Source organism: Gigantopelta aegis, chromosome 4 (assembly GCF_016097555.1).
Source record: "Gigantopelta aegis isolate Gae_Host chromosome 4, Gae_host_genome, whole genome shotgun sequence".
NCBI lineage: Eukaryota > Metazoa > Mollusca > Gastropoda > Neomphalida > Peltospiridae > Gigantopelta > Gigantopelta aegis.
In genome coordinates, this window is record NC_054702.1 from 4,165,570 (window position 1) to 4,179,926 (window position 14,357).

Below are 14,357 nucleotides of genomic sequence, written 5' to 3' on the forward strand. Positions count from 1 at the left end.
AATGGGTGTTTAGTGATATCCCACCTCAAGGTAAAACACCTGGTCCCATATGCATAAAAGTAAGTTAATGGGTGTTTAGTGATATCCCACCTCAAGGTAAAACACCTGGTCCCATATGCATAAAAGTAAGTTAATGGGTGTTTAGTGATATCCCACCTCAAGTTAAAACACCTGGTCCCATATGCATAAAAGTAAGTTAATGGGTGTTTAGTGATATCCCACCTCAAGTTAAAACACCTGGTCCCATATGCATAAAAGTAAGTTAATGGGTGTTTAGTGATATCCCACCTCAAGGTAAAACACCTGGTCCCATATGCATAAAAGTAAGTTAATGGGTGTTTAGTGATATCCCACCTCAAGTTAAAACACCTGGTCCCATATGCATAAAAGTAAGTTAATGGGTGTTTAGTGATATCCCACCTCAAGGTAAAACACCTGGTCCCATATGCATAAAAGTAAGTTAATGGGTGTTTAGTGATATCCCACCTCAAGGTAAAACACCTGGTCCCATATGCATAAAAGTAAGTTAATGGGTGTTTAGTGATATCCCACCTCAAGGTAAAACACCTGGTCCCATATGCATAAAAGTAAGTTAATGGGTGTTTAGTGATATCCCACCTCAAGGTAAAACACCTGGTCCCATATGCATAAAAGTAAGTTAATGGGTGTTTAGTGATATCCCACCTCAAGGTAAAACACCTGGTCCCATATACATAAAAGTAAGTTAATGGGTGTTTAGTGATATCCCACCTCAAGGTAAAACACCTGGTCCCATATGCATAAAAGTAAGTTAATGGGTGTTTAGTGATATCCCACCTCAAGGTAAAACACCTGGTCCCATATGCATAAAAGTAAGTTAATGGGTGTTTAGTGATATCCCACCTCAAGGTAAAACACCTGGTCCCATATGCATAAAAGTAAGTTAATGGGTGTTTAGTGATATCCCACCTCAAGGTAAAACACCTGGTCCCATATGCATAAAAGTAAGTTAATGGGTGTTTAGTGATATCCCACCTCAAGGTAAAACACCTGGTCCCATATGCATAAAAGTAAGTTAATGGGTGTTTAGTGATATCCCACCTCAAGGTAAAACACCTGGTCCCATATGCATAAAAGTAAGTTAATGGGTGTTTAGTGATATCCCACCTCAAGTTAAAACACCTGGTCCCATATGCATAAAAGTAAGTTAATGGGTGTTTAGTGATATCCCACCTCAAGTTAAAACACCTGGTCCCATATGCATAAAAGTAAGTTAATGGGTGTTTAGTGATATCCCACCTCAAGGTAAAACACCTGGTCCCATATGCATAAAAGTAAGTTAATGGGTGTTTAGTGATATCCCACCTCAAGGTAAAACACCTGGTCCCGTATGCATAAAAGTAAGTTAATGGGTGTTTAGTGATATCCCACCTCAAGGTAAAACACCTGGTCCCATATGCATAAAAGTAAGTTAATGGGTGTTTAGTGATATCCCACCTCAAGGTAAAACACCTGGTCCCATATGCATAAAAGTAAGTTAATGGGTGTTTAGTGATATCCCACCTCAAGGTAAAACACCTGGTCCCATATGCATAAAAGTAAGTTAATGGGAGTTTAGCTTAAACCATGGATAACCTTTCATTTACACCACCGTTAGTATGTATACGTGCAGTTTATGCAGTCCATTGTTATTACCCCACTGACAGTAGTTTAACTGGCGGGGACTATAGGTCTCATCTCTGTCCTTCTGTCCCTCCCTCTGTCTGTTTTTCCGTCCGTCTGTCCCACATATAGTTTTCCAGATCTTTTTTTTAGAAGCCTTGAGATATTGACCTGAAATGTTGTGTATAGCTTTATCATGTACTGTTACAAATCAAGTGTGACTTTCATGGCGATTTACCCATTTTTAATGTAGTTATGGCCCTTGAGATGTGAAAATATGTTTTTCGGATGTTTATTATTAGAAAGCCTTGAAATATTAATATGAAATTTTGTATATACCTTTATCATGTACTGTTACTGATCAAGTTTTAACTTTTATGGTGATTTACCCACTATTCACAGAAGTATGGCCGTTGAATTTGGGAGATAAGAAAAACATTTGAGTTTGGTGGGGACGTGTATTGCTTCAGCTGTACTCTCAAAATGCTTGTTCCCTTCGCAGTCACTGGCTCCTCTCTTGTGTGTATAAGTGTGTATAACACAGTGGGCCAATAAAATAGAAGCAGAAAATTATAATGAATATGTTATGTTTTAAGCCTTTAGTGTATTTTACTGACACAGTGGCTTGATGGCGGTTGCCCATAGATGTAAAACAGTATCCAATAAATAAAATAGAAGCAAAAATTATAGTTAATACATGTTATCTTTAAAGCCTGTTGTGTATTTGACTGACAGTGGCTTGATGACTGTGGCTGATGGATATAAAACAGTGTAAGTGGGTTAATGAAATAGAGGCAGAAAATTATAGTGAATACATGTTATATTGTTGTGTGTTTTTCTGACACAGTGGTTTGATGACGGTGGCGGATGGGGACGACACTCACTATCAGGTGAACACCCGGCGCCAGGGCACGTGGGCAGACAGTGAGCTCGAGAGAGTTGTCAAAACCATCTACAACTTCGCCAGAATACACAGATGTAAGTTCAAACACTAGCTTATGTCTACAACTTTGCCAGGATATACAGATGTAAGTCCAAGTACTAGCTTATGTCTACAACTTTGCCAGGATATACAGATGTATGTCCAAGTGATAGCTTGTGTCTACAACTTTGCCAGGATACACAGATGTAAGTCCAAGTGATAGCTTGTGTCTACAACTTTGCCAGGATACACAGATGTAGTCCAAGTGATAGCTTGTGTCTACAACTTTGCCAGGATACACAGATGTAAGTCCAAATGATAGCTTATGTTTAAAACTTTGCCAGGATACACATATGTAAGTCTAAACACTAGCTTATGTCTACAACTTTGCCAGGATACACAGATGTAAGTCCAAGTGATAGCTTGTGTCTACAATTTGATGTGTTACTAAATGACTAATTTTATGGGTTTTTTATTATTCACTGATAATTTGCTAATGTACAAATTAGTTATGTGTTAATTGTAGATCTTGTTTATTAACATGTAGTACATCTGGTAATCATTCTAGTACTGGGTATATTGAAGTTAATATGATAAATATAATTAAAATGCATGCACTGCCCTATTGAAAATCTGTCCATTGTCTTGGTAATGCACACTTTTTATCCAGAAGTAATTAACATTCCCAAATATATTTAATGTATATTTTTCAAGAATGGAGAGTTACTTGGGCATTACCCTATATGTACAACTCTAAAGCTAGAGTTTACCGGTTGAGAGGCCACTTGTTGTACACAAAATATTGATGATCAGGCTTTGAAACTTATTTAATACAATTTGTACAACATTTTGCTTTTCAGTACCAGCAGAATTCAAAGAAATGTTAGAATTTGGTAATACTCATATCAAGTTGTTTGACACACTCAAGAAGGAATTTAAGGTAAGTGTGAATACTCTAGACTTAGGGATTGCTAATATTTGTTTAATGCACGTCTCTTCAAAGTATGTTGAAGGTATATGAAAAACATGTTTCTGATCTTAGTGTACAATACTTGTAAATGTGGGAGAAAAATCTTCTTTCATTGATATGAAGGATTTTGATGAGAATATTTCACAAATAGTCAAATAGTTTTCTAGTTACAGTTAATAAGTGAACACATTTTTTCAAGACTAGCTCTGGCACTTGCCAAATTCACCACTTTTGAATTTTTAAAACAATTTGTAAATTTTATTTCAATTTTGTGAAATAATTTCATGTAATAATTGATATTTTGTGAGGAAATAACTAGATTTCTGCAGTTTGTGAATTTTAATAGATAATTTCATGTAATAATTGATATTTTGTGAGGAAATAACTAGATTTCTGCAGTTTGTGAATTTTAATAGATAATTTGGTGATATTTTCAACTGACCCAAAGCTAGCCCTACTTTTCTGCATTAACCAGGGGTGGCAATTCTCCTCGGATCAGCTGTTTTCCTCTCATGGAACATTGTGTTTCCTCGCATTTTAATAGTCCTTTCCTCCAAACTGTGTCAGATGGCACAGATTTTAACCTAGGATTTCAAGAATTTCCCGAACCCCTCTAGATGTCCTCTTTTTTTGACAGTTCACCAATTCACACCAATGATTAACTTTACATCCTGGATTACTGTGTGAGTGGTAATCCTGTATTGATTCACAGGAGTGTGTTGTCATGACTTTGTGAAAACGTCTGTTGGGCTGTCGTGTGTAAAGATATGGTTTTATAATTCATATGTGATGTACAAACATCTCAGGCCAAATTTATGCAGTCTGTTTTTCTAAACACAAGTGTTCAAGCATTGAGAATAAATGTAGTTAAAATTGGTCTTGTAAATTTTGTCCCTCCTGTTTTTACTTACAGCATCTCCGAGCAGTTTGGCTGGCAGCACGAGAGCAGGTTTCTTCTCTAGATGAGCTGGACATGGCGACCACCAGACTGAGGGTGAGGTTAGCCGATGAACCTGTCTCTGAAATACCTCAACCTCATGTGCTGGAGAAAGGACAGGTACAAGTAGTTATAAATTATACTGCTTTGTTAAACAGTGTGCTGTCCAGAAAGTTCTCTCACAAGTTTAGACCAAGTCTCATATTTACTGTATCTTAGCAGTGATTTATGCAATCATTCTGCAGTACCAAACATAAGCCACATCCCAAAAGAAAGTGGCATTGAAAATTCAAAATTTTATGTATAAATATTTTTGTAATTATGTGTTCTGATAAATTACTTTAACAAGGATACATTGCATCATTCAGTAGCCTAAAAAACATTTCACTTGTGGATTAAGTAGCACTAATTTTTCCAATCCCTATCAGACTTGAGACCCTGCGAAAAAGTATTGGATAAATCTCTGAAGTTAGACACCTTATAGCTGCTGATTTATCAATGTGTGTATTCTGTTTAATAATTTTTGTGGTATTTCAGGTTGACCTTCAGAGAATGAAACTGATCGGCGAAAAGGCCACAGGAAGTAGTGATCTCAGAAAGAGGCTCGGTCAGCTCTTCTATCTTGAGAATCTGGCGAAGGTTTGTGTGTGTTCTTACAGTTCAGTAGATATCTGAAGATACATTATCAGATGACATCAGATGCCATATTGAACTATTCTGAAGATACATTATCAGATGACATCACATGCCATATTGAACTATTCTGAAGATACATTATCAGATGACATCACATGCCATATTGAACTATTCTGAAGATACATTATCAGATGACATCAGATGCCATATTGAACTATTTTGACATGTATTCGTTAAGTTCATAATTAAGGAAAATGGTAATACCGGTAGTTACAAAACTTTGATTATTTTGTATTCTTTATATTCTGTGCAGTAGTTGTCACAAAACAAATTTCATTTATCCCAGATATAATCTTTGCTCAATTAACCCTAAAATATAAAAATTGCAATGTCCTACCACTGGGCATAAGCTGGGTTCCTGAAGAATCCTTGGCTATAAATTTAAGTACATAGAGATCACATTTTCTAGCTGAAATATTTGTGATGTTCGTCTTTCTCACAAAGGTAATATGGCGTCTCTTTTTTTCTTTTCCAATTGGCAAAAATAAATTACAAGTAGACATTGTGTCAAAAACATGTATGTGCAAAACTGTGATGTCACACTTTTAACCTGTCAGCCAAACTTTAACTTTCTAAAAAGGTTTAACCATGGACCTTGTAGTATATAGCCTCATATAACATATAGTGTGTTTTTACATGACAGGCTCAGCTGGATACTGAGGGAGATGGGCCTTGTAGTATATAGCCTCATATAACATATAGTGTGTTTTTACATGACAGGCTCAGCTGGATACTGAGGGAGATGGGCCTTGTAGTATATAGCCTCATATAACATATAGTGTGTTTTTACATGACAGGCTCAGCTGGATACTGAGGGAGATGGGATGAATCCAGAACCATGTCCGATCTGTCAGCGAGAACTTGGAGCAGAGGTACCTTTGATACATTGATTATCTCCCTTTTGTACTTGGCTAAAATAAAATACTGTCACTCATGGTATCAGTGGTGGGATCTAGCTCAGTCAATAGAATTGTTGACTAGGGTGGTCCGGTTGTAAGATCGAACCCACTTTTTGTTTTGTTCTTACCTGATGCCGAGAATACTAATTACTTGATGCTATGTATGATGATGGTATTTCCACTATTTATGCTTGAGTATATTTCTTCCTGAGAATGAAAATGAGGTAAACGGTATTGTTATGTCAAGTTGTTACTCCATCTCTGTTGTCTACTGTTGTTATGCTTAATATATTGCTTACGAAATTGTTGCCTTTTGAACGTTTCCTTAGACTCTGAATATGACTATAAACCGTCATCATTTTGTCTTCGGTCACCATTTTGTCTTCGGTGTCATTTTAGTGACAAGTATTTTTCTCCTGTATTAAATTGTTTAATCTGTATGTATTTAGTGTTCTGCGCTGATGTTACTGTATAATATTATTTCTGTTTTCAGTGGAGTGTGCTCCAGTGTGGTCGCTGTATAATATTATTTCTGTTTTCAGTGGAGTGTGCTCCAGTGATATTACTGTATAATATTATTTCTGTTTTCAGTGGAGTGTGCTCCAGTGTGGTCATTGTATAATATTATTTCTGTTTTCAATGGAGTGTGCTCCAGTGTGGTCACTGTATAATATTATTTCTGTTTTCAGTGGAGTGTGCTCCAGTATGGTCATTGTATAATATTATTTCTGTTTTCAATGGAGTGTGCTCCAGTATGGTCTCTGTATAATATTATTTCTGTTTTCAGTGGAGTGTGCTCCAGTGTGGTCACTGTGTAATATTATTTCTGTTTTCAGTGGAGTGTGCTCCAGTCTGGTCACTGTATAATATTATTTTTGTTTTCAGTGAAGTGTGCGCCAGTGTGGTCACTGTGTAATATTATTTCTGTTTTCAGTGGAGTGTGGTCCAGTGTGGTCTCTGTATAATATTATTTCTGTTTTCAGTGGAGTGTGCTCCAGTGTGGTCACTGTGTAATATTATTTCTGTTTTCAGTGGAGTGTGCTCCAGTATGGTCTCTGTATAATATTATTTCTGTTTTCAGTGGAGTGTGGTCCAGTGTGGTCACTGTGTAATATTATTTCTGTTTTCAGTGGAGTGTGCTCCAGTGTGGTCAATGTATAATATTATTTCTGTTTTCAGTGGAGTGTGCTCCAGTGATGTCTCTGTATAATATTATTTCTGTTTTCAGTGGAGTATGCTCCAGTGATGTCACTGTATAATATTATTTCTGTTTTCAGTGGAGTGTGCTCCAGTGTGGTCACTGTTTCTGTTTGGTGTGTATCCGTATCATGGTGGATAACTTCAGTGTGGGGGGTCGGCGTCGTGCCATCAAGTGTGCTCTGTGTCGGAACAGCACCCACTACGGAGAGATCTCATATGTGAGCACCAAGAAGAACCAACAGACCGAGAGCGATGTGTGTGTCAAGGTCAGTCTCAACATGTGGCAGTCAGTCTCTCTGTATATTTACCACACCTTTGTAATTTAATAGCTTTTATTAGTCTTACTTTTTCCATCTTTTCTTTCTTTCATTATTGTTTCACTTCCTACAGCCAATTTATTTTGTTCATGATGCCAAGGTGTTCATACTCATTCCTTCATTTTTTCCTTAATTCCTTCCATAATCCCTTCCATAATTCCTTCCTTCCTTCATTTAATTGTACATTCATTCATTCATTCGTTTGTACATTCATTTATTTGTACAGACATCATTTTCAAGTATTCATGCATAGATGATTTATTAATTCATTTGTTTTCGAATAGTAAGCATCTTTTATTAAGTCTGTCATCACAATAAGGTTTTTCAGTTTAATAATATTCTCCTGATAAATAGAAATCGGGATGAATGATGAGATGATAAATATTTGTCTGCAGGTTGATTTCTTTACATAAATATATGGGTGGTCTTAACAGTTATTGTTGAAATAAGCCTTCATGAGCAAGTTACATTATTATTTCACTATTATAGGTGTGTTTAGATTAGAATAGTATTACTGGAGTGGTTTCTAATTATGTTATTTGACCAGAATTTTCTGTTTGTTTATTTTTTCTTCAGGGCAGTCATTCTACAAAGGTGGAAGCAGTTGTCAAGTGTCTGTTGGAGATTCACAAGACAGACTCTCAAGCTAAAGCTCTCGTCTTCTCCGTGGTAAGATTGCATTTCAGAGTTACTAAGAGATTCAAACTTTATTCTCATCAACACTAAGTTATTGTCTAAAACTGTCCAAATTTAAAAGCAAATCTAAAACACTCAACAGTGCAGTCTACCTCAGGACTACTGTATTTTGTTTTATTGTAAAAGCGAAGAATGTTTTACTAATACATATTTATCTTCACAGTGTCACATTATCTAGTAAAAGAAAAACAGTTTAACCATACATGATTTGTTTTTATAATAGTTCAAAATATCTGTTAATAAGTGAGTTTTTCTTGTTTTGTTTATTGTGTACATTAAAAGAGAAAGTTTTCCTTGTGTTCAATGGCAGTATGTGCTATAAATTATGAGTTTAGTTGCTACCTGTTTTGTGTATTGTGTTCATAATACAGAGAGTTTTTCTTGTGTTCAGTGGCAGGATGTTCTAGGAATCATTGAACAAGCTCTGACAGAAAACAACATCTCATGTGTCTCATTACACACACCGGGAAAATTCCAGGTATTTATTCTGGACATGTTCTACGTCCGCCATATCCTATACATGTTCTACAACTGTCATACCCAGTATCCTATATAAAATTGGTGTCATATTGTTATCAATTAATGACCGTCATTGAGGACAATATCATGTTTTATGGACCGAAAAAAGTGATATTGACTAATGCTAAAGGCTGAGGTCAACATCAATTTCTTTGGTCCATAAAACATGATATTGCCTGAAATGTGGTCAATAATTGTTTTATTACATAATGTCATCCATAAGACTCGTACATTCCTGCTTTGTTTATTAAAATAAAAATACACCAATGCTTATAATTTCCCGCAATGCATTAAAACTGATGGGATTTAGTGACGTCACGTAATCATATGACGTTGTATGATACGCAGAGGAATGCAGAAATAAACAGTTGAAACATTACCAAGACAAAAATGAAATTAGAGACATTATAACCAGGAAAAGTGTCAATATCATATTAATAGCAAAATAAAACACAAAATGTGATAAATCTGAACATACATTTATACTGAACAATTACCGATTACCTCCAAATGCATTCTTTATTTGTAACATAAAATTCTGGAAGTACCGAATCCAACTGCGTTTTAATGTATCATGTACGTTTCCAAATCTGAGAGATATTCCTTACAAAATCTGACGAGTGCTAACCTTGATTTTGTGATATTTTCGGAATTGGAACTCTTTTTGTGGAAGGATAGCAAAGCATTTTGTCACATGTCTGGTTGTTTACATTAAAATTAGCAGCTGACGTTGCATTATGTTACCTACTCATTAATTGGATAGACTTTTTTCTTTTGTTTGTTTTTATTGGTTAAATCTCACATGGCAATATCACTTTTGATCGGACTGGTGGGACCGACTGAAGGCAGTATCATATTTACGGATGGTCATGTAACTGGTTTTCGACCAATAACAATACAGATATAATCTCATTATGTAATAATGTATATAATTGGTTTTGTATCCTATATATAATGGGCGTCATAATCTGTAAATGTTCTCGACCTGTTATACCCTTACATCATATCTGTATTTAATGAGTGTCATGTCCTATATATAATGGATGTCACATCCTGTATACAACAGGTATCATATATAATGGATATCATATATAATGGGTATCGTATACAATATTTGTAATGGGTGTTATATTCTGCATGTTCACAATGTGTGTCATATTCTGTAAGTAATGTGTTTTACATTCTATTTTAGTAAATAAATATATTTTGTTCACATTGGTAAAATGATAGACATCATTTATGGTGATTGTCTTCATTGTTACAATTATCATTCCACTCTGCACACAATGTTATACCTCTTTATTTTGTTTATTTAAAGAAAAATCTGACATCATTTCGCGAGAATGACATCACAGCGTTGTTGCTGCCCATCCACTCTGGTTCTAATGGTCTCAATCTGATTGAGGCGACGCATGTCCTGCTAGTTGAACCCATTCTGAACCCTGCTCAGGAGCTACAGGCCATCGGGCGCGTTCACAGGATCGGACAAACCAGGTGTGCACACAACATACATTTACTGGTGTCTAATTACCTTTAGAGTTATATGCTATATATTAGTATTCTTGTTAGTATTTTATGGCAGTTTTCACAATGTGTGAGGCATATCCAACTAAAAAATTTATGGTGTCATGACTGCTTAATGTACCAACAGTTTAACCTGTTTAAAGACAATTTTTATTGAATTAATCTGACATTTATAATAAAAATCAATTAAAAAACAAATTGCAAACAATTATTTTCTAACAAATATTCTGTTTGACCATGGCAGAGTTTCAGCAATTGACATGTTTCCATACTGTATTGTTCCAGACCAACTAAAATCCACCATTTCCTTGTGCGAGGGACGATTGAGGAGCGCATCAACACGATGCTGAAGTCGATGTCCAAGTCATCTGACGTCCATGACACCCACGAGGTGGCCTTGACAATTGGACAGTTGACGTCTCTGTTTCAGGAGGTCACAGCCGATGACCATGTGGAAGATGAAGCTATCAGTCTGGGATAGATTGTAGACTTTGCAATATTTGTATTTTTCACTGTTACATTTTTGTGTCTGGTATATGATTAAAATTAATAACAAATAAATGCAACGTTTGTGCTGTTATACGATTTACTTTGATGGAATAATATCAGTACGAAGCTGAATAGAATGTTATCTTTTGATAAAAGGCAGAAAATCAAGTCATTGTGGAAAATGGAATCATGGCAAGGATGAGAGAACATGATGTATGTGTATTTTGAACTATGTGATTTTAATATAAAAATAGTTTTTCAATTTTAAAACCTTTATCAATGTAAATCAGTCAAAAATAAATTATTTTGCTATGCTACACAATTTTATACAATTTGTAATCTGTAACAAAATCATGTGCCACTCTAATATTCCACAGACTTTGAGACCGTTTTTCCAAAAATGGAAAATAATGATTTAATTTTAAAAAGCAAGTTAAATGACGAGGGCCCTGTTCCACAAAGCAATCTTAGCAGCTAAGATCGGTTCATGAAATGGGGCCCAGATGTATATATAGGTTATCTAGAAAATTAGTATATATATAACTCTTTTGTTCTTTGTTTCTTGTTGATGTAACTTGAGATAACTGTATGTTATATGTACATCAGAAACTTGAAAACATTCAATTTGATGCTCTTTGCACAGTTTGTAGTGCTATTAATTATTATATTAATAAATTGTTTCAGGAAACCAGTTATATTCCTTTGATTATTGAAAAAACAATTTATGTCTGGACTCTGCAAGGGCATCACTTCAGTTGATCTTTCTAAACATTTTCATATGTTGTGATTCCTTCTTCCCAGCTGCTTTAGAAAAGAGACTACACTATGTTGTTATTCACAGGAAAATACCAGAATCCACTTATTTAATGAATTCCAATTAATTCACATCAGTAAACATTTTAGAGCCCACTAATGTTATTTCTTGTAAAAATAAATTTGTTAGTATTTACATAAAATACTGTTATGACTTGTGACATGTATGTTTGTTTTACATATGTAAATAAAATCTTCTATTTAATGTATTTTGGAAATGTTTTGTGTTTTTATTGTGAGTACATTTGTTCTGTTTAGCATATTCCACTATCCACTAAAAATTTGAAATCATGAATTGTCTTTTCTTTGTCTGCCTTCTTTTTATCAAATATTTCCGAATACATTTGTGTTATTCATTTATTTGATTAGACTAAGTGAGGTTTATGTTTGTGCTATACTGTTAGCCTTGAACTGTCTCCGTCCTACTGTCATCTGTTCTTGGAGTTATGGCCCTTTTTTCAGATACTATACAACTCAACTTTCGCTAGAGATGTATCATATTTATGTCATGATAAGCAATGTGTGCACATCTTAAATGTGTGCAATATGTGATCAGTAAGACTATGGTTTGGATATTCCATACATCACCATAGTAATGCATGAATACAATTATATAGTCTACATCATCTATCTTAACACACTAAATGTAGCTGATTTAGTTGACTTGTTTATTTAAATATCCTTAGTGAAATTTGAGTGGTATGTTATGATAAATGGACATGTACAAATGAAAATAGTCTCTAGTTGTGCAGAATATGTCAACATTTTGAGATCACCTGGCATCACATTTTGAAATCACCTGGCATCATCACATTTTGTGAACATAGAATCATCTGTTTGTGAGCATCTAGAAACACTGCATTTTGTTGGCATGTAACATGACATTTTGTGAATACAAAGAAACATAAGATTTTATGAGCACCTAGAATCATCTGGGTTCATGACGACATTAACATAACATTTAGACAGATTCAACAATACATGTTATAACAGGTTTTCAAAATGTTTAATACAAATTATTTACATCTCATCTTTTATACAAACTAAAACAACGTTAATGCAACAATATGTAAAAGTATACAAGCCACTCCCATTTTGATTTTCAAGATGGTAGCCATGACTGGATGATTATATAAAAATGTCAACATTGAATTCTAAAATCCTAGAAAAATACATAGACAAAAATAACTTGTGTTTCCATGTTAACCAAGAGTTGTAATATATGGAACAAAATATATTAAAATGGTGGTCAGTTTGAATTTTAAGATGGCTGCAGTGATCAGATTTTTTTTTTACAAATTAATTTAAAGGGACATTCCTGAGTTTGCTGTATTGTAAGATGTTTCCGACTAATAAAATATTTCTATGATTAAACTTATATATTAAATATATTTTCTGGTTTAGAATATCAGTGTCTATATATTCAATGTGTTTCTGGTCGTCTTAATATTTGTAAGAAGCTCAAACTGGATTTTGTCTTCAAATAATTTCATACGTACGAAAAAATAATATTTTTGGAAATAAAATGAAATTTGACCCAGTACAAATATTCCCCTGCGCGTGCTGTAACCTCACCGTGGTGCAGGGGTGTAACATTCTCTTTGAGAATGGCCAATACAGCACAAATTGAAGTTTAGAGTAAAATTCGGTGTCCGTAAAATTCTGTGATGTTTGTATTTGTATTTTTGCACAGTTCTTTACACTGTTTTTGTTTAAACCTTGAATTTTTATATTGATGTTGATCATCACTTTATTTATTTGCATTACCATAGTTTGACACCCAATAGCCGATGTATTTTTCGTGCTGGGGTGTCGTTAAACATTCATTCATTCATTCATTCAGTACAAATATTAGAACGATGAGAAGCACGTTTAATGTACAGCCACTATTATTTTATGCAGAATTTTTTTTTATATGTAATTACAATCGTTAAAAAATCTTTGTTAGTCGATAACATCTTAAAAAGTGCAGCAAACTCAGGAATGTCATTTTAAAGATGTAGAACAAATATTAAAATGACAGTCATTTTGTATTTCAAGATAGCTGAGAATATTTTAGGTCGAAATGTTATCGGTGAATTCACTTAACTCCAAAATGTAATTAGATTTTAAACTTAAGTTTCTGTTTTAACTGGAATTCAAGATAAGTAAAAATTCTTTAAATCCTTTACTGACGAGTAAAAAAGAATCCCCCAAAAAAGAAAAAAAAGAAAGAATAAGAATCAAATTTACATAATTGCCCTGACTTTATGGTGGTGTTATGAGAGACTTTAAAACTATTAAAATTATTTTCATATTTACAAGACCATAAAATAAATGCCAAAAATATGTACTGTATACCAATATTGTTTTAGTTATTTAAATGTATCCAGCTAGATGAAGTGGCATCATCTGTGAATAAACCAGACCGACACAGTAGAGCCTAAATAACCAGGAACGGGTTTCAGGGGGAGATTGTTGAAGGTGTGCATCCAATTTACCGAACTTCCGTCTACCCCCCAAATCCAGTGTGTTTAATGTCTAAATATATTAGTAATGGGTTTATTTCTTTTTAGTGAGGAAAATGTAATATCGTAGTCGGCTAGGCGTTTTTGGAGAAAGATTGTCTTCATATAAATATGTTAGTTTATATGGGGAAGTGTAGGTGCCATTTGTGACGTTGCACCCCCTGAAACTGCCCCTGACGACTATCCATTTATCTCTATAATAATACCAGTACTGCTACAAATTACAA

The 14,357-nt window shown here is 34.5% G+C and overlaps 1 protein-coding gene across 1 annotated transcript in view; it reads left to right on the plus strand.

The window, feature by feature from the left end:
• Positions 1-11,832, plus strand: part of LOC121372511 (E3 ubiquitin-protein ligase SHPRH-like) — a 47,980-nt gene extending 36,148 nt beyond the window's left edge. Inside the window, exons 23-32 of the mRNA XM_041498864.1 lie at positions 2,489-2,619; positions 3,424-3,503; positions 4,447-4,590; positions 5,008-5,109; positions 5,964-6,038; positions 7,343-7,531; positions 8,159-8,251; positions 8,670-8,756; positions 10,116-10,291; positions 10,607-11,832. Of these exons, the coding sequence (XP_041354798.1) occupies positions 2,489-2,619; positions 3,424-3,503; positions 4,447-4,590; positions 5,008-5,109; positions 5,964-6,038; positions 7,343-7,531; positions 8,159-8,251; positions 8,670-8,756; positions 10,116-10,291; positions 10,607-10,802 (1,273 nt within the window). The 3' untranslated portion in view covers positions 10,803-11,832. The remainder of the gene's footprint in view (positions 1-2,488; positions 2,620-3,423; positions 3,504-4,446; positions 4,591-5,007; positions 5,110-5,963; positions 6,039-7,342; positions 7,532-8,158; positions 8,252-8,669; positions 8,757-10,115; positions 10,292-10,606) is intronic.
• The last annotated feature ends 2,525 nt before the right edge of the window (positions 11,833-14,357 follow it).